General features: G+C 45.1%; 1 protein-coding gene across 1 annotated transcript; it reads left to right on the top strand.

The window, feature by feature from the left end:
* Window positions 1-876: 876 nt before the first annotated feature.
* LOC147966299 (uncharacterized) lies at window positions 877-3004 on the top strand. Its single transcript, XM_087527204.1, has one exon. It carries the CDS (start codon window positions 877-879, stop codon window positions 2974-2976), a length of 2100 nt encoding a protein of 699 aa, XP_087383330.1. The 3' UTR covers window positions 2977-3004.
* Window positions 3005-24742: the final 21738 nt, after the last annotated feature.

The following is a 24742-nucleotide window of genomic DNA, read 5'->3' as shown; positions in this document are numbered from 1 at the left end:
AAGTGACAAAAATGTTAAATTGAAATGTCAACTTGTGAAATTGAAAATTTTGAAATGTGTAATGGTTTATTTCGAAAGAGTGAAATAGGTTATTTCAGTAATGTGAAATTGAAATAGATATGATTTTTGTGAAACAAGCCAGTGGGATGTGAAATGTAGGTTCTGAAAGTGAAAAATAATATGAAATAAAATGCCAACTAGTGAAACCGATTATTTCCAAATGTGAAATGGTTTATTTTAAAATAGTGAAATATGTTCTTTCAAAAATGTGCAATTTAAATAGATATGATTTATATGAGACAAGCCAGTGAAAAGTGAAATGTAAGTTTTGAAAATGAAAAACGACATGAAACTGAAATGTCAACTTGTGAAACTCTGGAAGAATTTTGTTCATAAGATTTGAAGTGGGCAAAATATGTGAAATGTGTTTAATGAATTTTAAACTCATTTAAAATGTATCCGAAATTGATCTTGTTTTAAAGGTCTTTGTGACATGAGTTCAAATATACAAAAAGGTTTAAAATCGGAATATTTTTTTAAAAGATATGAACGATTTAAGTTAGGAAAGATAAAATAATTAAGTGGGCGCATTTGTTTGGGAGAGAGGAAAAAGAGAATGGCAGCGCATACATGCTAATTAATACTAACTGCGTAGAGATGCATGTTGGTGCCGGGATAAAATTCTTGGTGGCACACCATGTTGGTGATTCATATCCATTGATCTCCATATCGCCGGCATCTATGTTTTTGATACGTACGTGCAGTGCAACCAAATATCTGCCATCCACTGAATGACGGCATATGCCCTACCTAGTAATCAGTCTGCTCGGAAAAGAAAACACAACCCCCACTCCCTCCCCCTCCTCATCCGACCGAATGAAGCGCAGACGTGAGGCGTTCGACTTCGACGTGAGGAAGGAGGTCTTCGCCGTCGGCAAGATGTGCGGCGAAGAAAGGAATTTGCTTCGCAAGCGATTCCGGGCGGAGCTCGTCGCTGTCCGTGGCCTGCTCGAGAAGGCGGATCGGTTCTTGGCCCCCGGAGCCGCCGAGGGCCGCCGCGGTGGTGCGGCGCCTTCTTCCTTGTCCGGCCTGGCGGCCCTGCCCGGCAAGAAAGAAGGGCGACCCTTGCTGGGCGCCGAACCACCATCCGATGTGTCGATGAAGGCTGACGACGGCAAGAGGAGGATGACAACTCCTCTGGCGGAGCACAAAGAGGCGCCCAAGATGACCTCGGCGGAGCGCCAACAGCTAGCCTTCAGCCTGGTGGCGCTAGCGGCAGAACTGTCCGGTCCCGCCGTCGAGCTCTTGCCGAAGCAGAACAATGGCGGCCGACGCGAGATCGAGGTAAACGTGTGCTCCATGGAAGACGCGGCCCTGTTCGAGCTAAAGATGCACGTGGACAAGCTCGTCAAAACGAGGGATCCGTCGCTGCCGCCGCAAGATGGCAGCAAGATCGTTGAGCATGAAGACGCAGCCCTGTTCGAGCTAAAGGTGCACGTGGACAAGCTCGTTAAAACGAGGGATCCGTCGCTACCCCCGCAAGATGACGGCAAGATGGTTGAGGATGAAGACGAAAATGGCAGGCGCGTCGATATCTGCCCCGGCGTGTCTCCCGTGGTGACCACCCCGTCGCCACTCCAACTTGAAATTCTTGAATACGCGGCCGTCTTCAATGCAACCGGACTAGTCGACAAGATGCTGTCACCGCTGCCGCAGAAATACCTGGCGCTCGCTGAAAAGAGGGAGAAGGAGTGCATCGCCGAGAAGGAGGATGACGAGGAGTACGTTGACATCTGCGGCGACGCCTCGCCGGTGGTGTTCCAGAATCTCATTGGTGCAATCAGCCACAACCCAAGCATTATCTTAAGCAGCGATTCTGATTCTGATTCAGACGCAGACATCGGGTCCGACAGTGATTCCAGTGACTCTGGTTCGGTCTCCGACAACCACTGCGATGAGAAGGGCGGCACTCTAGCTCCGCCAGTTCTTCCTAAGGTTAACAGCTCAGCCCCAGCAGTTCTTTCCAAAGTGATTAACGATTCTGCACCACCATCGGAGCCAACACTGGAGGTGGTACAGAATGGAGAACTGAAGAAGCTTGACAATCCAGCTCCAGCAATTCTTCCCAAGGTGAATGGCCATTCTGCCGGCCGTCCATCGGAGCCGGCACCGGTGATACAGAATGCAGAACCAGAGCACGTTAGCATTCTAGCTCCATCAGCTCTATGCAAAATAGTTGACGATTCTGCTGCCCAACCATCAGAGCCGGCACTGGAGGTGGTACCTTTACAGAGTGGGGAACCAGCAGGCAAGCATAGTAGCCCAGCTCCGGTACTTCTTCCCAAGGTGAACGGTGATTCTGCTGGCCAGGCACCGGTGCTACAGAATGCTGAACCAGAGAAGGTAAGCAGCCCGTCTCCGGCAGTCCTTTACAAAGTGGTTGATGGTTCTGCTCCGTCACTGGAGGCTGGACCGAAGGTGGTACAGAATGGTTTTGAAACAGAGAAGCTTGACAGTCCAACTCCAACACCATCAGTTAATATTTCTAATGTCAATGATGGTTCTTCCCTGCCATCATCGAAGCCTACATCGGAGATGGTGCAGAATGCAGAACCAGAAAAGCTCCCCGACAAGCCTCCGGCGAGGCCGATGAGCGAGCTGATCGCCGCAGCGTTGGAAAAGCGGCGGCGGGAGGAGAGGTCCCAGGCGAGGGAGAAAGCCCGTCAGGATCTGGTGGAGACGGAGAGGTCGGCCATGACCAGCCACAGGGTACACCCAGCGGACATGGAGCGGCTTGGCATCCTTGACATCGAGCACATGGTGACCCAACACAGACGGCCTGGTGTTCCTCCCAGTCTGTTGCAGCAGCTTGGGCTCTTTCTGAGGGCTGATGAAGACGACTGTGGAGAGCAGCAGCAGCCCATCTCCGATCCCGGCGTTCAAGACCTGGAGGAAGGGGAGATTCTACCGTCGTAGGGTTGTGGGCTTGTGGGTTCTGGCCCGCTGCTAGACATGCCGCATGAAGATTTTATTTTGGGGCAATACTATCAAAACAATTGAGGTCTGTTTTTTTTTGACAAATTAATCGAGGTCTGTTTTAACTAACACATGCAACAGCCGTTGGCTAGCAAACCATGACATGGAGCATTGCCAAGTTGAACATCCGTTTTATAAGCAATTCTCAGTGACAAACGTTCTTTACAAAAATATTCCAGCTTCTCGTTTTCAAGTATAGTTGGATTTACTTTCACATACGGCTGGATGATATCTAAGGTTATGAATTAGCACAACTAGGCTGTTGAAAAAACATGATTTAAAATCGCAGGTGTGATGGACCTGTTGCGGCATGTCCAAAATCACACGATAGCAGCGCGAAATCCCACAAAATTAGTGCTAAATCTCATGATTTATGTTAAGGGCCAAATTGCAGGCGATTTAAAGCTTTGTGGAAAACAACATAATGTATAGTACAAGTTTAGCTAAGCACTTACAATCTGGACACCAAAGTTTATGATAAAACAGTGTTTCCTCTATCGACAAAGAGATAGGGCGAAGGAAACAGTGGGATCAAGAAGCCACTGGATATGGAGAGACTGGCATTTTTTGCATTAGAGAAATATATATTAAAAAAACCGCGACACTCATTTCTGAACCGTATGTTAGCTTGGAACCACAAGTGAAATCTGAAACTGTGTCTAATGTCAGGTTGTTTGTCAAGTGTATTTCGTTGGGTACTAGGCTAATATGACCATTGCTAAGAGTTTTTTTTGCACTTAGCAACCAACTCTTTGGCGATTACCTTTCTTTGTCGAGTTCCTTTGTTTCTGCACTCGGCAAACAATTCATTGTCGATTTTTTTTCTGCATTTGGCAAACACTTAGTATTATTTTTGATGTTTCTTTTTATTTTTCTTCTCCTTTCCATTTTTATTTCCTTTTGTGCATTATTTGTTTTCCTTTTCCCTTTTATGACCTTAATTCCTACTATATGTTTTTTCATTTCATTTTCTTTCCCCCTCTCGTGATTAATTTCAGATGGTGAGATGATTTTATTTTTATAAACTTAGTACCGACGCAACATGCTCGCAACATGCACAAACACTCAACCCATGAACCCACAAGCCCACACCCTATCTATATGAGCACCTCTGAGAGTATGAGGAGACAAATCTTGAGATAACCAATATTCATCATGATTATGGACACCTTGTTTTTAATTATGACTCCCTAGGAAACATTTCTATAGGATTCAATTCACTAGATTCACCAAATTGGTGGTGTCAGATCAATCATGTTTTCCCTTGAGTTGATGCTAAGCAATGCAAGTGAACTTCTTAAATTAAATATGTTATTGTTCCTCTTGACAATCTCGTGGCCTCGTCAAAGGTAATCTACCCATGTAGTTTCCCGCGAAGCAATTTTTTATTCACGTTGGGGATTCATTTTTATTATTCATGGAATCATGATGAAGCAGACGCTTGCTGTAATCCAATATTACTGGATAATTTGTTCACACTTACATGCTTTTCTCGACTTCGGCAGCTGCGGCGCAGCGACTGCTCTCTCCAACCCCTCCGCACAGCGCCGCCCCTCCCCGCTTCGCCGCCATCGGAGGGGACACCGGCGAAGCCTGCGTGGTCCCCAGGGAAGGTGGCGGCGTGGCGTCCTCGTCGTTCTCGCGCAAATCTCGCGGCGGCCGGTGGCGCGTGGCGGTGTTCCGCCGGTGGCTGGCGCCTGCTGCACGTGGGGCGGCGTCCCTCACGGCGGCAGTGCTGCCCCTGAACGGCGCTTGGTGGTGGCCATGTGCACGCGGGTGGGTCGGATCTGGGCTTCCGGTCCGCGTCCTCGTCGTGGCAGCGATTACTGTTGCCCTCGGCCATGAGGCGTGGTCCGGAACGGGCCGAGCACCGGTGGTGCTGGCCAAGACGCACGCTGGCAGCGCCCTACTTCATCTCGCGTCGTCTCGCTAGCCAATGGTGGTGGTCATCTTCGTCGTCGGGGATGGCTGGCCAGAGGCTTGGTGATCGGATCTCGAGATCCATCATCTAGTCCCGGCTGCGAGTTGGGGAGACATGGTTGCCGGTGAAAATCGAGCCGTTGGCAGGCGATGGCGGCGTTCTACGCCGTTACCTTGATGGAGGCACCGTCGTGTAACTACTGTCGACCCACTCGTGCTGCTCTGGAGGAAACCCTAGAATCTGGTGTTCCAGATCGGACGATGGCGGCACTGCGGTGTCGTTTCTCTCTTGGGAGCATCGTTTGTGGAGCAGCGCTGGAAGTCAGAGGCAGGAGGTGGAGCGGCTTCGTCTTGCACGGAGCTTCGGTGGATATATTAAGTCATGCCTGACCGACAGGTGCTACGCTTTGTCATGCCTGGTCGGCAGGTGCTACGCACGACAGATCTTCCAAAAACTTCAAGCTGTGTCGGCTGGTGATACTTGGCAGCATGGTGCTGAGGTGTATCAGTGGCGACCGCGACGTGCACAGCTGTTTGCGCGCAGGAAGGAGGTGTCGTTTAGCGTCGTGGTGGCGTCGACGATAGCTAGACTGAGCAAGGTTGATGCATCAGTAGAGTTCTGAAGATGGAGCGGTGGCAGTTGGCGGCGGCGGCCTCTCAGAGCACGCCGGACCGGCGAGACCCATGCCCGGCAGGCGTCCTGTATGGGTCCTTAGGTCTTAGATGTTAGGTTTAACTGCGATGTCTGTTTGGTATTAGGCCCAGGCTGCGCCCTTTCATCAACTGGATAGGTGTAGCGACAGTTTGTTGCTTAGACGACGGCTTTAGTCTTACTGTGATATTACTTTGTAAAATTTTGTGAGAATAATTAATAAAGTATGCATCGCTCAGATGTAGAAGCCTGGAGTCATCCTCCTTTTCTAAAAAAAACATGCTTTCCTCAAGCGTCTACTTCTACTTCTATATAGAAGGACACGGTGAATGTCTATTATTGATGATGGAAGCAAAGCGAGGCATGAAGAGGGTGCTTCCATGTATAATTATGGTGTACGCTAACTCCAAAATAATCCAGCCTGGCTGCCGACTCTGCTCGCATCTGCTCCCAGCTCTGCCATGACTTGAGCCAACTGTTGGCTATCATTTACTTGATTTGTTCCCGATGACTCCTAATTCTTGTCCAATATTAGAACTATTGAGTACCACCATTTTAGCATTGCACTTGTCGTCTTCCTGTTTATAGAAAACAATTGTGTTTGTTTAGTTTTGGCTGCTGTTTATCTTTAAATAGAGTGGAGTGACTTTAACAATATATTGTGGACACGTTCAATCCATATGCAAACAAATAAGGCGGTTATATATATGTTGCGCATGGTGCTTTAAGTGTTGTAGTTTGGATAAAGTATGTTGGATTAACGAGGCATCTATGGGCATTGGTTGCCACACCTATCTCCATTCATCATATTGAAGGATCACTAATTTAGAAGTACTCGTTGCAAAGAACACTTCACTTTCTCAGGTCGCGACAAATGGCGCACATGCAGCGCGTCACTTGTCGCAACCTGGGAGTTTTCCCTTTTTTTCGTAGACCCGTTTATTCAAAACGTTTTATCTTTTAAATCGTGCGTCCAAATCTCAAACCGTTTTCATCATTGGATTCCTCTCGTCGAGATCTTCAAAACTAGATCCCATGTTGATAGGTTTTGACGAACTCTTTTTTTCACGAAAAAACCAGACGAAAAAAAACCGGGCGAAAAAACCGAACCGGGAGCACGGTTTTTTTCCCTTTCCAAAAGAGGCACGCCCGTGCCTCTCGCGAAATCACAACCGTGGCTCTCGTGGAAGCAAAACCATGACTCTCGTGGAAGAAAAAAAAACAGAAAACGCGTTTTTTTCCGTTTTCGAGAGGCACGACCGTGACTCTCGCGAAAGCACAACCGTGCCTCTCGCGGAAGCAAAACCATAACTCTCGTGAAAGAAAAAAAAACAGAAAACACGTATTTTTTTCCCTTTCCGAGAGGCATGACCGTGACTTTCGCGTAAGCACAACCATGCCTCTCGCGGAAGCAAAACTGTGACTCTCATGAAAGAAAAAAAACAGAAAACGTGTTTTGTTTTTCCCTTTCCGAGAGGCACGACCGTGACTCTCGCAAAAGCATAACCGTGCCTCTCGCGGAAGAAAAACCGTGACTCTCGCAAAAGAAAAAAAAACAAAAAACACGTTTTTTTTCGTTTCCGAAAGGCACGGCCGTGACTCTCACAACCGTGCCTCTCGCGGGAGAAAACCATGACTTTTGCGAAAGGAAAAAAAGAAAACGCGTTTTTTCATGCAAAAAAAAAAATTTCTGAATTTTTTTTGATCGAAAAGCTAAGAAAGACCGAGGGAAAACCAAAATGTCAAAAAAACCCGGGAAAAAAAACCGTTTCAAAAGCCGAAAATGCGTGTGGAAAAATAAAAAAACAAAATCCAAAGGAAGCATCCAGAGCGCGACACGTGGCAAATGGCTGAGAGTGCGCCAAGTGGCGCTGATCGTTGCGAGGCTCCCGAAGGAGCGCTTGTTAACTAGTTGCTCCCGCTACTGCCATTTCTTCCCACATGTGATCCATTAATTGATGGCCTCTACATTTTGGATACATTTGTTTTCAGCGTACCCAAATGTGATCCACCAGTTTTTGTTTGGCTATATGGTTTTACTTGTGCGAGGCTTTAAGTTTGTAGTTTTGCTCTCCTTATCTTGTAGATATAGGTTTAAATAAGCTCATTGCTTTCCTCTTCACATAGAGGATAACTAATGGTTAGCTATAATGCATGCCCAATGAAATTGCTTTGGAAGTGGTTGGGTGTAAAATAAAGTTTAGCATGCGAGTGGTGAAAAAGGTTGGTCGGGCTATAGTTTATCACTCCTCACCATGATAGATGTATATGTCAGTACATCATACCTCCTTGAATGCCATGGCTTGATTCAGCTTTAGCTAAGTCCAAAGCAGACATTGTGTTTAAAATGTCCTTGATTACAAATATTTCTATTTTTATCTGTCTATTGCAACGCTAGACCATGATAATAGTTTTGTGTTATTACTCGAAACAACAGGGCGTGATCGATAACCCGCGTCGTTCTACTCTCTAAAGATGAAAATTGACAATGATAATGTGTTCTGGAATGTTTTGTCACAAGACTAATTGAGAAAACGCCCAAGTTTCCACTTTCATGAATTTTTTTGAAACCTTGACCGTAGAACAATCGTTCTACGGTATTTTCATTAAGTTAAAGTGAGTACATCAAAAAAGAAAAGAAAATACATCAGGCATGAAGTCATCTTCAGCCAACACCCTCTCGAGGAAACTGAATAATAATCATATTACAAATGGAGTTCTGTCCAAGACTTGAGGTGCTCTGCTTTTCTAGCTTTTGCTCGAAGTTGCGCTTCCCAGAGTCTTTCTTTCACATAGTATTTCCAGGTATCTAGACATGCTGGAACGGTTCGAAATATTTTATAATTTCTTACAGACCAAATGCTCCAACAGCTTGCCAGGATGATATCCAGTGCAATGGCTTGTGGTAGATGTCTGGAGATGTTTGAGATCTCATCAAAAGTGGAAATGCCTCGTTGTCTGCCCGGGGTAAAAAGTCCCAACATGAGAGTGCAAATGAGCAATCCCAGAAAAGGTGACCCAGAGTTTATTCAACTTCCTCAGAGCAGAGTACACATGAATAGTCTGGTAGATGCATTTTTCTTCTGGATATCATATTCCTGGTGTTGATCTTTTCATGAAGTAGAAGCCAGAAAAATATCTGATATCTGAGTCGAGAAGATGTTTTCCAAAGTTTTGAAAAAACACCATGCTCAAAACTGGGTCCCGATATATTCTTGTACATTTTCATAGAGGAGTAGTGCTGAGTGGACCAAGTATATTTCCAAATGTCCCTATCTGTGGAAATTTCTCTGGTGGCTAGCATTGCAGAAAGCTCTTGGAATTGCTGGAATGCTTGTGAAGATAATGGTAGATGGAATGCCAAACTGAGATCTTGTTGATTGGTGACTTCAACCATAAGAGTGGCCTTGTTGAGCGCATAAGAGTAAAGTTCAGGGTATTTCTCTTGCAATGGTTGCCCAGCCCAATTATCAGTCCAAAAAGTAATTGTATCACCGGAGCCAGGAGTGCATATTGCTTTACTTTTATAAAGAGGAAGCAACTTAGGCATCGATTTCCACCAGAACGAACCAACCATTTTGTCACTTGGGAGAGAGTCTGGATAATGAGTTTCCCAAATGATATTAACCCAGGGGACATCTTATTGAAAAATTTGTGGAGGAATTTCATCAGAAGGGCTCTGTTGTGAATAGAGATATCCAAAATGCCCAATCCATCATGTGTTTTGGGTTTACAGATGGAATCCCAAGCGATGAGGGCAGGGCCAGATTCCAGTGTACCACACTTTCTCCAGAAACAATTCCTTAGGTAGCAAGTGATTTGTTGGATCACACCTTTAGGTAAGGTAAGTGAACACATGAAGTAGATAGGCATGCTTGCAAACATAGATTTGATGAGAGTGAGTTTATCTCCACTAGAAAGCATGGTTGAGCAGCTCAGCAATCTGTTTTCAATCTTTCTCATCATAGGCATGAAGTCCACAATTTTGGGTTTAATGAGGCAAAGTGGCAGACCCAGATGTGTGTGAGGAAGGGTACCAATCTTACAACCAAGCAGAGTTGATAGGGCAGCCATCTTCTAAGGAGGGGTGTTGATAGAGATCATAGTAGATTTCCCATAATTTACTTTGAGTCCAGTGTAGGCAGCATAATGCAATAGGAGGTTCTTAATGTGGTTCAGTTGAAGAGGATCAGCATTAACAACCAAAATGGTATCATCTGCATATTGGATGATTGGATAATCAGGACATGATTGGTGTAGCAGAGGAGAGGAGATCATTGAATTTGTCATTGCCTCATTGAACATATGGTTTGTAAGAGGTCAGCAACCAGGACAAAGATAAGGGGAGATAAAGGATCACCTTGCCTTACACCCTTCTTGCATAAAAATTGTTTCCCTGGAACACCATTAAGAAGGACAGATGAGAAATCAGTACCATAAATCATCTTGATCCATTGAATCCATCTACTCCCAAAACCCTTAGCTTGTAGAACCTCTGAAAGTGCGTTATATCGACTAGAGGGGGGGGTGAATAGGCGATTTTTATGAAAGTCTTCAAAACGTGGAAGTTATGAAGACAAACAGTAGAGATATGCCTATTAGTATGCAGCGGAAGGTAGACTACACTAGGCAAGCCATGGTCAAGTATTCAATAGAGTGAAAGCACAATGACAAATAGCTGCAGTGTAGTAGGGATCAGGTAGGAAGATATTGTGAAGCCAAACAGAACACACAGTCACTCAGTGAAGACAAAAGATAGAGCAAACATGCAATGACTTCACAACGAGTAACAGTAAGTAAAGGGAAGTGAAGATGAAACCAGTGACTCGTTGAAGACAATGATTTGTTGGACCAGTTCCAGTTGCTGTGACAACTGTACGTCTGGTTGGAGCGGCTAGGTATTTAAACCTTAGGACACACAGTCCTGGACACCCAGTCCTGAACACGCAGCTCAAGACACCCAGTCCTCACCGTATTCTCCTTGAGCTAAGGTCACACAGACCTCGCCCAATCACTCTGGTAAGTCTTCAAGGTAGACTCCCAAACCTTCACAGACTTCGTTCACCGGCAATCCACAATGTCTCTTGGATGCTCAGAACGCGACGCCTAACCGGCTGGAGGATGCACAGTCCTCAAGTGTAATAAGTCTTCAGATCACTCAGACAAGAAGACTTAAGTGATGCCCAATTCTCTCTGGCTCTGGGTGGTTAGGGCTTTATCCTCGCAAGGTATTCTCTCTCTCAAAGGCTTCGAGGTGGGTTGCTCTCAAACGACAAAAGCCGTGCACTGAATCTGAGCAGCCAACCGTTTATGGTTGTAGGGGGTGGGCTATTTATATCCACTTGGCAACCCGACCTGATTTGTCCGAAATGACCCTGGGTCACTAAGGAACTGACACGTGTTTCAACGTTTAGATTTCAAACCCACACGGCAACTGTACTTGGGCTACAAGCAAAGCTGACTTGTCCGACTCTGGACAAGATTTGCTCTCATCACTACACCACGCACCAGATTTCCCTACCAACGACTGTTGGGAAAAGTCTCTAATACCATCGGACCGTTGGTTGGGAAAAGTTGTATCAGACTGTTGGTCGGTAATGCATATGCGTAGCAACTGAGGGTCGGTCGGGAATGCTCATATATTTAATGTCAGGTCATCGGTCGGGAATACGAGGACTTCCATCAGACTATGGGTCGGGGATTAATGCCGACCGACTGTTGGCAGCTAATTGGGCCAACCAGTCGCGCACGCGGGAACAGAAAAAGTTAGCGCCAAAATTAGCCCAGCCCACTGAAAACTCCCTCTCTTTTTCCCCTTTCGCTCCTAAATCTCCAAATCCCTCAACCCCCACCCAATTTCTACATCCACCGCCGCCATGCTCGAGCTCTCTGTCCGTCGCCGACGCTACTCTTTGCGGCCGGCTGCGTGCTCTCCAGCCGGCGAGGACGCAACCCCTTCCCCATCTCCCTCACTTACTTCAGCCTGCGCACCACTGAGCCCACTCCACACCGCCGCAGCTAGGCTCGAGCTCTCTCTCTGCTGCGCTCGCTCGGCCTCCACCTGCAGGGGCTCTCACTGCCGCCACGGGCTCGAGCAGCCTCCGCCGTGAGGCTCTCTCCGTGTTGCTACGCGCTCGAGCACCCTCCGCCTCCAGGTGCTCTCTTCTATCCTGCTTATCCCCCTCCCCCGTCGCTCACCACACCACCCTATATGCATAGGTGGTCCTGCCGTTGCCGTCCACACCCTGCCGACGGCTGCCCTTTTCTTCTGCGCCCAAGCTCAGCCATCGCCCCTATGTGCCGCCGGCCAAGAAGGTATGCTCCGAGATGCCCCTTGCTAGATCTGATTAGGACTGTGGGCCGGTTATAGTCCCTCTAAAGGCATGGATTTTGCTACCTCTGCTGTTAGGTATTTCCGTGTGAGACAACGACTTTATCTCCAGAAATCGACCTGCTGGATGGACTGGTCGAAGGAATTTTCCAGTATAAGTCCGTAACTTTTCCTTTCACATGTGCAGGTTTATATTATGTGTGGATTTGGAAGCTATTTCTATGTTTACTATGTGATTTGAGAAGAAAACTGTGGCCCCATGCCTTGCTACCATGATGCTTGACTGTACGGCACGCCCCATTGACATGCGATTCATATCTGCTGGGATTTTGAATTGAATAGGTGTGAAATATCTGGTAGCTATATGGATCCATTGGCTCTAAAAACTGTTGCCCCAATGTCTACAATTTGGGGTCATGTAGGTATGATATAAATCTTAGATTTTGTTGGTTCCGTAGTCGCAATTCATTGGTTTATTAATGGCTTCATGTATGCAGGTGAGGCGTCACTCCTTCATCAGGTTATATGTCAACCTGAAAATCATCTAGGCTACAGGATAGTTCCCCAAGAGCCCCAATTGCAAGTACATATAATAAAACACTACTCTGTAACTATATAAGCAAGGCATGATTAGAAAATTATTTGCAAAAGTGAGGCTGCACATGCTTGCAATTGCTTATTTCGAGCTCGAGCTTTTAGTTTATAATGATGTGACCACATGCTTGTGTTTCTTTTCATGTTTATTAATCTGACGGAACTATATGATGCTAATGATGGTTGCAGTACTTTAACCTGAAGAGCATCCTATTTATGCCCTGCTTCCCGGATATTTTAAATATCAGAATGTTATGAACAAATGAAATCAAACTATTTGTTGTAAGTTGTAACATTGGTGGTTTCATGTCTCCGTTGTTCGCACGGGGCGACCTCATAGTTTTCTGAGCAAGAAACATGATCCAGACAAGAAAAAGTCAATTTCATCCATTGGGACTAAAGTTGGCAAAAGTAACTAGAAGTGATCATTTTTTCTGGGTACTAGCTCATTTGTAGTAGAACACGATTTGTATTGTTGGTTTTTGATGTTTGTTGGCAGTCATAAAAATGTCACTACATAATTAGGTCAAATTATAGAAACCTGAAATTATTGTGCACATAGACCTAATATTGACCTGATGTTGCGGTAACAGCAAGCAAACAAATTGTTGGATTTATGTCTTGTTGTAGAGGAATCTATTATTGCTCTGTTTTGCACACTGGTGAAAATTTAACCACCAGTATTTTCAATCCATATATTGAGCTAGGTGTTCACCCTTCGCCGACATATTCATAGATTTTTTATGTACTTTGTTTATTACAAACATTTATATAAACATATAATATATTATATATTTATATTAAGGACTCCTAGGTTCTAGTTATTGTACACCTTCTGCTCAATATTTTACAGAGTAATAAAGCATGGATGACAAATTTTGTTGATCTAGGTTGTCATAATTAATTTGCTTAGTGGATTTTCATAAGTAATTCACATGCTATAACTTGGAGGACAGAACTTAGCCATGCACTATGCATGTTAACTATGATGGTACTCTGGGAAAATGGCACACGATTAGACTGACTTTATATGTAATTGGTGTTAGAAATGTACTCCCTCCGTCTGGAAATACTTGTAAGAAAAATGGATGTATCTAGAACTAAAGTACGTCTAGATACATCCATTTCTACGACAAGTATTTCCGGATGGAGGGAGTATTTTGTAAGCAGATAAGATCAATATGCTGAACATGCTACCAATTCTAACGTGTGGTCGTACTTTGATATTCCAAAAACAAAATCATATCATTTTGTAGCTTTCCCCCTCCCCCTTCTGAAATTTCTTTGAAGCTCCACCACTGCTTGTCACCATAGGTTACACTCTTGAGTGTTGTTCTGGTTTTGAAAAATTGGGAACCTAGAGAGGCTAGACTTTGTGCAATGTAATTGCTAATTTGTTCTCTGAGAAGTTTCAGCGGAGGCTTGCTGAGCAGTTCCAGAAGTAGATGTCTGGTGCTGAGGCTGGCGCCAGCATTGGTGCTGCCCAAGATGACGACGATGATGTTGTAGAGCTCGTCCCTGGAAAGACATTCAAGAAGCTGCGGAGAAGATAGAACCTGAAGTGAAGGAACCAGAGATGCAGAATAAGAAAGATTGTTGTAATTTGTTATTGTGAAGGGTTGCTTGTTAGTTTTGGTTTGACTGGCATCTACCGTGCCATAGACAAACTCTTGTGAGAACTCTGGCCTACCTTTCATTTCTAGCCCTCTGGTTGAAGCAGTAAAGTTCTTTTATGTTGACTTGCATCATTATTGGTTTGAGTTTTCTAAAAAGTATATTCATGAATCAGTTTCACAATTCTATTGAACCATGTAAGCTATGAACTATATACATTATCTGAGACAATGTTTAGATGAAGAGAATAACCAAAATATTGTGTATACCATCACCAAGTAACAAGAGAAGATAGACCAACATTGATTGTTACTAGTCAATGTACAGAGCTATATAGCGATACTTCTTTTGGTTGTTTTTTATTAAAATTTAGTTGTTTGACACCCATCTCCCCCAACTAACTTTCAGTGACCAGGTGCCTATCCATGGCGGCAACGACATCGGTAAGATCTCAATCTCTCACTTGGCTTCTCCCTCCCCTCCCCCCTCTCTCTGTGCTGCAGTGTGCAGATTTGAACTAGGGCATAAGTTTAATAATATCTTTAAAAAAATCTATGCTGCTTTGCTTCATGGAAATAGAGAAGCCCTTGAAGCAGTAAACTTCTTTATGTGCAGCAGTTAATTAAGCTTCATTATTGTTTTGTAATTTTCTAAAAAGTACTTTCATGAACTGGTTACACATGTTTTTTCTTTTGATAGCAGGCTTGGCATAAAGTTTTGTTTTCTGTTGTTTTTCAGTGAATGATTTGGAAAATGTAGTAGCATGGTGGACAAAGGTCACAAACAGATCTTGGCTTCAAAGTTACATTCAAATATGTCACTTTCTTTGCATTCAAGAGGTGAGTCTTTTATAAGAATTTCTTTCTACTGCATTTTCTAACAGTGTCAAGGCGAACTGATTTTGTCAGGCTAATTTTTTTGTGGTGTATTATGATGGTTTGTGAAAGTAATTTTCTGTCTTCTTATTACGGAACCATTTTTTTTCTTGTTTCAGAGTATTTTTCACATTACTAATCATATCATGGCTTTTACCAGGATTTGGAGCCTCGGTTTGTTGGTGAAGTAACGTTTGAAGGAGATATTAAATTGTTGTTTGTGATAGCAAGTGACTTGCCTATAGCAGAGGACTTTGAGCATGTCACTGATTTGCAAATATTGAAGGCTCCACCTATCCCCATGGGTAAATTCGTTGCTTAGGAAATGCTTTTGCTGCTACCTATTATTAATCATCTAATTTCTTACTCCTTTCATTTATGCAGGAATGGCCAGAAGAGCAGTATCCCCCATGTCCTGAAGAGAATTGTCCTTTCATTTAGCAAATGCTTTCTCTGCTAGATTTTTTACTCCTTTCAAGTATCCTAGGATATAGCAAAAGAAGTTACAGGAAACACAAAAGAGGGGAGCTAAAGCTACCCATTTCCCCATAAGTGATAATGAATTCTCTTTAGTTGCTTTGGTATGAAATGATACTGAAGGCAGCTTCAAGAAAATATCACGTTGTCCAGTTATCGTGCGGAAATATTAACCAAGGATTTTGACTTGTAGATTTTCAAACTGGAGGATGTTCTCCAATGATATTTAGAAGGAAGGCTTTGATGTCAATTACTAGAAGGACACAAGGATCTTGGTTGAAGGTTGTGAGGATGTGTATTTAGTTGCCCACTATAAGGAGCCAAGGTAGATGATGTGCCTCTTAAGACAAATTCTAGAAAATAATGTGAGGAATTTTTGCTCTTAGGCAATGAACAATAATGTTTACTCTGCTTAATTAGTTTCATTAGTTTATAGGAAACTTGGATGTTCATTAGTTACTAACAGACGATGTATTTATATGTCAAAATTAATGAAATGTATGTTGTTATTGTTTGCATCTGCTTCAATATTTTTGGATGACATGCACTGTAACTTGATGTATATTCTGTTGGTAATTCGAAGTCCACCTATGGGAGGGCTAATGGATGATGGTCAGCAGAAAAAACAGTCTAACAATCGGTCGGAAAGGCTAATGCCAGGCCCAACATAATGTTGGTCGGGAAAGAATACGTTGTCAGATAGTCGGTTGGGAAAGGCCCATGGCATCCCAACAGATTGTTGGTTGGGAAAGAAATCCTTGTCTGATAGTCGGTAGGGGAAGGCCCATGGTAGCCCCAGCAAACTGTTGGTCGGGAAAGGCCTAGGGAAGGCCCAACAGAATGTTGGTCGGGAAAGATACCCCATCACCAACAAGAAGTCGGTCGGGAAATCTATGTCGGTCGGGAAAGGGTTTTCCCGTCTGGGCTTTCCCCAACAGACAGGGTTGGTCGGCAATAGTCTTTCCCGACCGACTGTCTGTTGGCAGAACCTGTATTCCCAACAAATCTGGTTGTTGGGGATGCAGTGTCGTGGTGTAGTGCATAGTCTTCACTCGAAGACATAGGTTTTTTGTTTAGGCATCACTTCAGTCGTTCTGACTGGTTCTCTTGGACCCCACTTACCAGTACGGTGGTTCCTATGACTCAACACAAATGAAAGAGAACTACGAAAGATCTAAGTCTTCGAGTTCCATAGGCTTCACGTGGTGTCTTCTCTTGTCATAGTCTTCAATGTGAATATCTTCATATACCACCATTGACTTCAATGTCCTCGTACATTTTTAGGGGTCATCTCTGGTAGGAAAACCGAATCAATGAGGACTTCTACCTGTGTTATCCTGCAATTCTAACAAACACATTAGTCCCTCAACTAGGTTTGTCGTCAATACTCCAAAACCAACTAGGGGTGGCACTAGATGCACTTACAATCTCCCCCTTTTTGGTGATTGATGACAAACTAGTTGAAGTTTTCAACGGGGAATATAATCTGTGAAATTTTAAAGGATAAGGAATTGTCTTCATAAGTTGCAAGGGCTCCCCCTGAAGATGTGCATATAAGTAATTTGCTTTTGGAATGCAAATGCACATGGCAGGTTGTACTTGTGGAGATCCACTTCACCTTATGATGACATTCCACTATGCATGTGAAAGTATATGAAGATAATGACATGCGTAATGAAAAATGGACGTCTGGAGAATGATCTAAGTGCGGAATTTATCGTTGCACATGCGGAATTTATCATCGCAAAACAAGTTGGCAAATAAGTAGCAGACGACCATCGAGTTTAAGTGTTACAACTCAAAGAACCAAATGTAGCAAAACGAGAGTTGTAAGAACGAAGCAAAATATAGCAAAATATAAAGCACCTGCCCATATGGACCCGCTTGAAGACTATCAGCCCCATATGCTTCTCCCCCTTTTGTTAGTGAGGACCAAAAAGGTTTGAAGACATAAAGCATCTACTCGGTCCCATGAGGAGTAGGTGAAGTAGCAGGGTCTTCGGTGGTGTTTGGCGGTGGAGACGAACTTGGAGCAGTATCGATGTGTGCTGAAGGAGGTGGCGGTGAAGTAGCATCATCTTCATCCTCGATAACTCTGGCAGTCACTGTGGCAGCAGAGGAAGAAAACTCAGAGTCTTCAAGGGATGGTGTTCCTCGCAGCACAACCCTTCTAGGAGGTGTGGAGTCAAACTTGAATCGCTCAATGAAGCCATCCTCTTGAAGATCAGCTTCAGAACACATCATCGTTAGCCCTTTCCATGTACGGCGACAGGTTTCATGGGTAACGAAAGCATTCTTGGTGGCAAGATTTCGAATACAATTAACATCCACCAAGAGGCTTTTCATCTGACGCTTCAGCCAGTCATGATGCCTATCCTGTTTTTGATGAAGGGCCACAAGAAGCTCTCGGTCATTGAGAACACGAGTGCGCTTCTTGGGTCTTGGAGCAGTTGTGCTATCAGTGGCTTCGGTGGAAGCAGGGCGTGGTGCACGTGTAGTGCCAGCCAACGGATACACCCGAGAGACTGCTTCAACTCCTTCAATGTTTTAAGTGAAGCTCTGGTGTTCTGCATTCTGAAGACTCAGAGGTTGCTTGGCAGGCTCAGGATAGATGGCTTCAACAGAGCTATCCACATCAGGCAAGAAGATACGATGGTTGCGGGCTGAGGGCTGATATGAGATAGCAGAGTGAAGTTTGATCAGCGGCATTACCCAAGGGGCGTAGAACTTCAAACCAAACAGATCAAAGCCTTATGCAGCAAGTTGGCGTATGAAGAAGTCCTGTGCATTGAAGCATTTGCCATGAAGGATATAGAATATCAAAGTCTTCATTGCACCCTCAATCTTGGCATTTGGAGAGTGTCCTTTAATGGGCCAGAGAGTCCGCCTGATGATGTGATAGATGGTTCTTGGCAGATACTCAAGGTCTTCAACAAAGAACGCTGTGGGATAAGCAGCATCTTGGGGCAATGGTTTCATCATGCAGAGCATCTGACTCATATCAGGTTCAGGCCTCTGAAAGGTGCTCTCAATAGCTTCAGTATGCAGCTGACAGCCTTGCTCGAAGAGATCGCCAGGAGTGGACAAGCCAGTGAGCTCAATGATGTCAAATGCATTGGCTTCGTGATGAACATTGCCGGTCATCCACTCCAGGACCCAAGTCTTCGGATCTCTGTTGTACCCACGGATGTGGAGTGTGGCATAGAATTGGAGCAGCAGCTCTTCATTCCAATGCTCTTGGTCAGTTATGAATGGCAGCAGTCCAACTTGCTTGAAGCAATCCAAAGCTTCTTCTAGGCAGGGCAGACCAGCTATAGCTTCAACGTCAAGGCGCTTGTGTGGGAAGATGCGACCTTGGTTGTACAGTATGCATGAGTAATAGCTTCGCTGAGGATAGCTCCAGAACCGATCTGATGAAATCCTTTCCCTTGAGTAGGGGTTCTTGGAGCTATTGGAGAATGTATTGTCTGCCCTGAAGCCATTGATGTTGAAGGAGCCAGGTGCTGATGCAGTACCTGGGAACCTTGGCAGTCTTGGGATTGGCTTCTGTACCTGAGGCCTGTGCTCAACATGATAGTCGAACTGGGGACCGGCAGCAGACTCAGGAATAGAAGTGTCAGGATCAGTGGCTTCGCTGTCTTCTGATGCTTTTGGTGGGGGGGCTCCACATTAGCTTCATTGTTAGTTGTGGCAGCCTCACGATTTTCATCCTCCACTTGACGAGCTGGAGGGTCGGACACAAGCATGTTCTTCGTAAGAACTGCTTCTTGGTGAGACGAGGGGACTTGTGGTACTTCTTCTTCTTCGGCTGATGCAGCCGGAATGTCTTCAGCAGAGACGTGAGGCCTTGGACCTTTGCGAAGCCTGCGAAACGCGGGCGACGCCTGTGGAGTTTGAGTGGGCTGGGCCTCATTGTCTTCTTCCTCTTGTGGGCGATCCGCCCATAAGGCATCCTGGGCAATTGGCGTCAATGGACGACCAATGCTGATGAGTTCGTTGTTGTCTTGCTAAGGAAGGACTGCATCATCTTCTACATTGTCATGTTGACCAATGTCTTCAGCAGCGATGGGATCAGCTGCTGGAATGTCTTCAGCTCCACGAGCCTCTGTGAAAGCAGGCACATGGATGGTCAGTTGGCGTTCTTGTGGATTGGCGTCGGGGTGAACCATGGAAATGGGTTTAACAACCAAGGGCTCTGTGGCAGCAGCCCTATCTTTCTTGGTCTTTCTCTTTTTCTTGGAGGGTGTAGTAGGAGAGGCTTCAGGATATTTCATTTTCCTTGCTTCAGCCTCAGCAGTCCTCGTCTTCTTGAGCTCTGAAGCTGTTGACCGGCTTTTTGGCTTCGAGCCAGTCATTCTTGTGGGGAAGACAACCGGAACTGCTTCCTACCTTGGTGCATCGGTTTCAGCTGTAACAGGCTTCTTCTTCTTCTTTGCGGCCATCCTGGGGTCGATGCCAGGACGCCCAAGTGCCTTGCGCTTCTCAGCCTTATTGTAGGCTTGCACACATCTGTCAGCCAGAGTCTTCATGCGCTCACGCGAACCCTGAGCTTCTGCACGTTTCTTCAGAAAGGCTTCCTTGAGCTCGTGCAGCATGATCTTGAAGTTCTTCACATCTTGCACGCTGAGCTTGGCCATATGCTTCTTGAACTGAGCCTTTTCATAGTCAATCTTCTGCTTCAGCTCAACAACGCGCTGGGCGATGGCTAGTTCTGAAGCAATGGCGCCATGGAAGGCGACACTGAGGCCAATGGGTAGCTGCAGATCATCAAAGCTGATGTTGGGCGTGTCAAACCACTCGTCAATGAAGTTGTGGATGATGGTTACATCAAAGAGTGACAGATCATTGAAGATTTCTGCTTCTTCTTTGCTCTTGATGAGTTGCTCAAGAGCGCCATCTGCTAGGTCTTCATCACTTGACAGGTCAATGTCATCATTGCGTAGAATGGCAGCAGCTGTGAGCTCTTGGCCGCTGTGTGGCAGAGGCACCTTGGCCTTCTGGGGCTTTGAGATGCGTGATAAGTCTTCAGACGGCACACTGTCTTCAGGAGGTGCAGTTGCCAGTGGCTTCGCCCTTGAAATTTTGGGTGAAGGGGCAGGCTTTGAAGCCTTAGGCTTATTCATCTTCTTTGGCTTCAGCACTGCAGGAGCTTCTTCTGATTCAGAGTCAGCTAGAGGCTCATTCACTGCAGTCCCTTGAACTAAGATGCGGGTGATGAGGCCTTCAAGGTTGGCATAAGGACCGATGACATTGGGTTCTGCTTCTCGTGTGCCATCTGCCCTTGGTGCTGAGGGACCAGAGTTGAAGTCTAACCCAAATTTATTCTTGTTCTGCTTCACTGAGTTTTGGGCAAACTGGAAGTTGCGCTTGAACAGATGGTCGTCATGACACCAGAGTAGTGACGACGGATGTGCATCATCAGGCTGTGGCCCACGGACCATGCATGGATAGAAGCTTTGGGCAATGGCTTCATCTCTGAACCTGGGTAGAAGATTCTTGTATAGGATGTCTCCCCACGGTCTTTTAATGGCACTTTTCTCAGCATACTCTTGGGTTGTGAAGCGGTATTTGAACCATTGTTCTGCCCAATATCGTCGAATCCATTGGATTCGGGTCTTGCGCTGACTGTAATCCTCTTCAGGATCTGTCTTGTACATTTCTGTGAGTTCATCTGGCAGATCTCTGGATGTTCCGCCACGACGTTGTCTGCCCCCCTTCCTTGCTGCTTTCTCTGAAGCCACAAACTTTAACTTGAAAGGCTTCAAGACGTTCAAATGCTTCAAAGGCTTTCTCTTGCTGGATCAACAGGAACTGGCTTCAGGAGAATTTATGTGATGCTGTAAGAACTCTGCAAATGAATGCAGACTATGAGAACCAAAGGATTCTCCCACGGACATGTACCTGTGACAGCATTAAGGTGCGAGGGAAGGGGAAGAGGTCATATGCATTCTCAGAAGATTTTGAAGATAAATCAGTTTAGAAGACATTGACCTCATTGCGCGAAGACATTCACTCATAGATAAGAAGTTGGTTCCAGATTTGTACGAACCCACAGATCAGTACAAGTGAGGAATCTAACTACTTTGTGAAGCACAAGTGAATATACTAGGCATGTTATGAGATGCAGTATGAGAGAGATCTAACTTGTGTGAATAGAAACTTCTTATGGTAGAAAGTGACAAAGCCATAGGATCAAAAGGGGCCGTAAAAAGAAGTTTTATTTACCACACTGGGAACTGCTAGACGGAGTGGGAGATGAGGCCGAGCAGTTCAATCTTCCGTGCCCTAACTTGGCGACGGAGGACACCTACGGTGACGGCGGAGAGGACGATGTCCGCGATCGGCGTGAAGACGGCGTCGGAGAGGTTGTGGCAGCGAAGCGCTTCATCGCCGGCGTCGTCGAGGGCTAGCGGTGGCGCTACGGTTCGTGCGAGGGTGGAAGAAGGGATAATGACCGCTGTGAGTGTGTATTTATAGGTACAGGGGCGGCACTGTGCTATTACACAGGTGCCCCTGGCGATTCGCATCTGAGTAACACGTGGCCATCATGCGGAATTTTGGGGTTTGTTCCACGTCCCACGCACGCCTGGATTGTCGGGTGGTCGTTCCTACTTCTCCAGATTTCATGTGGATGAATGAGCATTGAAAACGGACTTAAAGGTTGTCTCTGTGTCGTCTGCTGACAAGGGCGCGGAGAAGACATTCGACAGTTTCAATAGAATGCATATGACTTGGCATAGAGAGGTTAGGGTCCGATCACATTCACTTAGTTCAAAAGATTCAAACAAGAAGACATAGCTATAAGTGAATGCTGTAGAGGACAGAACACTAGTATATATATATATATATCTATACAATCAACATAGTGAAGATAATCATGAAGACATGTTGAGATTGAAGCCAAACCAAATGTGAAGACATTGCAAGGTAACGCCATGAGTGAGACATTTCAAAACAGAACGTTTGGTGGTGGCGTTACCCACAGTATAGGAAGTATTAGAACCAGACACAGCGCACAATTATCGTGGCGCTCCAAAGTCAAATTCCACATTAATGTATTCACACTTAGAATGTATGTCTTCATTGATTGAAGATATATGTTACTTCGTGTGTTGCACATCTAAGTCATCAATATGCATAAGTGTTAGGATGTGTGCCTGATCATAGGACATTTGAGGATTCCAGGATATTTAGCTCACACCGTAACTTGCAAAATCTTTTCTCATCCAAGGGCTTGGTGAAGATATCTGCCAATTGCTCTTCAGTGTTGACGTGTATGATATCAATATCTTCCTTCACAACATGATCTCTGAGAAAGTGATGACGAATTTCTATGTGCTTTGTCTTCGAGTGCTGAACTGGGTTGTTGGCAATCTTGATGGCGCTTTCATTGTCGTAGTAAAGTGGCACTTGCTTCAGATGAATTCCATAGTCCTTGAGAGTTTGCTTCATCCACAGAAGCTGAGCGCAGCAAGATCCAGCAGCAATGTATTCAGATTCAGCAGTGGAGAGGGATACACAGTTCTGCTTCTTTGAAGACCAACATACAAGTGATCGTCCCAGAAAGTGACATGTGCCTGATGTAGACTTCCGATCAACCTTGTCACCAGCATAATCAGCATCCGAGAATCCAACCAAATCAAACTCTGAGCCCTTTGGATACCATAATCCGAGAGTTGGGGTGTGAGCCAAATATCGAAGAATTCGCTTCACAGCTAAGTGATGCGACTCCTTTGGTGCCGCTTGAAATCGAGCACACATGTAAACACTAAGCATAATATCTGGCCTAGATGCACATAAATAAAGCAAAGAACAAATCATGGAGCGGTATACCTTTTGATCAAACTCTTTACCATTGTCGTCGGGACCCAAATGATGTTTGGCTGGCATTGGTGTTGTGAAGCCTTTGCAGTCTTGCATACCAAACTTCTTCAGGCACTCTTTGAGATACTTCTCTTGAGATATGAAGATGCCGTTGTGTTGTTGTCGTATTTGAAGACCGAGGAAGAACTTTAGCTCCCCCATCATAGACATCTGATATTGCTCTTGCATCATATAGCCAAATTCTTCACTGTACTTCTGATTGGTGCAGCCGAAGATAATGTCATCCACATATATTTGGCACACAAACAGTTCACCATCATATGTCTTCATGAAGAGAGTGGGGTCAAGGGAACCAGGTATGAAGCCTTTGCTCTTCAGGAAATATTTGAGTGTGTCATACCAGGCCCGAGGGGCTTGTTTGAGGCCATACAGTGCCTTGTTGAGCTTGTATACCATGTCAGGATGTTTTGGATCTTCAAACCCGGGCGGTTGTGCAACATACACTTCTTCTTCAATCTTGCCATTGAGAAAGGCACTCTTCACATCCATTTGATATAGAAGTATGTTATGATGATTTGCATAGGCCAGCAGTATGCGTATGGCTTCAAGTCTAGCCACAGGAGCAAATGTTTCATCGAAATCGATGCCTTCCACTTGAGTATATCCTTGAGCAACGAGACGAGCTTTGTTTCTGACAACTTGACCATGCTCATCTTGCTTGTTGCGGTATATCCATTTGGTGCCTATTACATTGTGCTTCCATGGATCAGGACGCTTAACCGGTTCCCATACATTATTCAGCTCAAACTGTTGAAGCTCTTCTTGCATAGCTTGAATCCATTCAGGTTCCATGAAGGCTTCTTCAACTTTCTTGGGTTCTGTAATTGAGACGAATGCGAAGTGCCCACAGAAATTTGCCAGCTGAGTTGCCCTTGAACGAGTGAGTGGACCAGGTGCATTGATGCTGTCAATTATTCTCTCAATCTGCACTTCATTGGCAACACGAGGATGTACAGGGCGAAGACTTTGCTCTTGCTGATCTGTGTTGTTGTTGGGAGGAATGTCTTCAGGCTGAGCATTGTCTTCATGTGGATCAGGTGCTGACATGATAAGTTCTTCTTCAGGATGAGCTTCAGAAGGTATAATCTCTCCAGTTCCCATTAGCTTGATTGATTCACTAGAAGGAACTTCATCTAGCACATTTGGCAGTTGCTCTCTTTGTGAACCATTGGTCTCATCGAACCGCACATCCACTGTTTCAACCACTTTGTAATGAAAGAGATTGAAGACTCTGTAGGAGTGCGAATCCTTTCCATATCCAAGCATAAAACCCTCATGTGCTTTTGGTGCAAACTTTGAGGTGTGATGTGGGTCCTTGATCCAGCACCTTGCGCCAAATACTCTGAAGTAACTGACATT

The sequence above is a fragment of the Triticum urartu genome, chromosome 6A, assembly GCF_056163025.1.
Source record: "Triticum urartu cultivar PI428250 chromosome 6A, HENAU_Tu73, whole genome shotgun sequence".
NCBI classification, from domain to species: Eukaryota; Viridiplantae; Streptophyta; class Magnoliopsida; order Poales; family Poaceae; genus Triticum; species Triticum urartu.
This window is presented reverse-complemented; position numbering and strand designations above follow the sequence as displayed.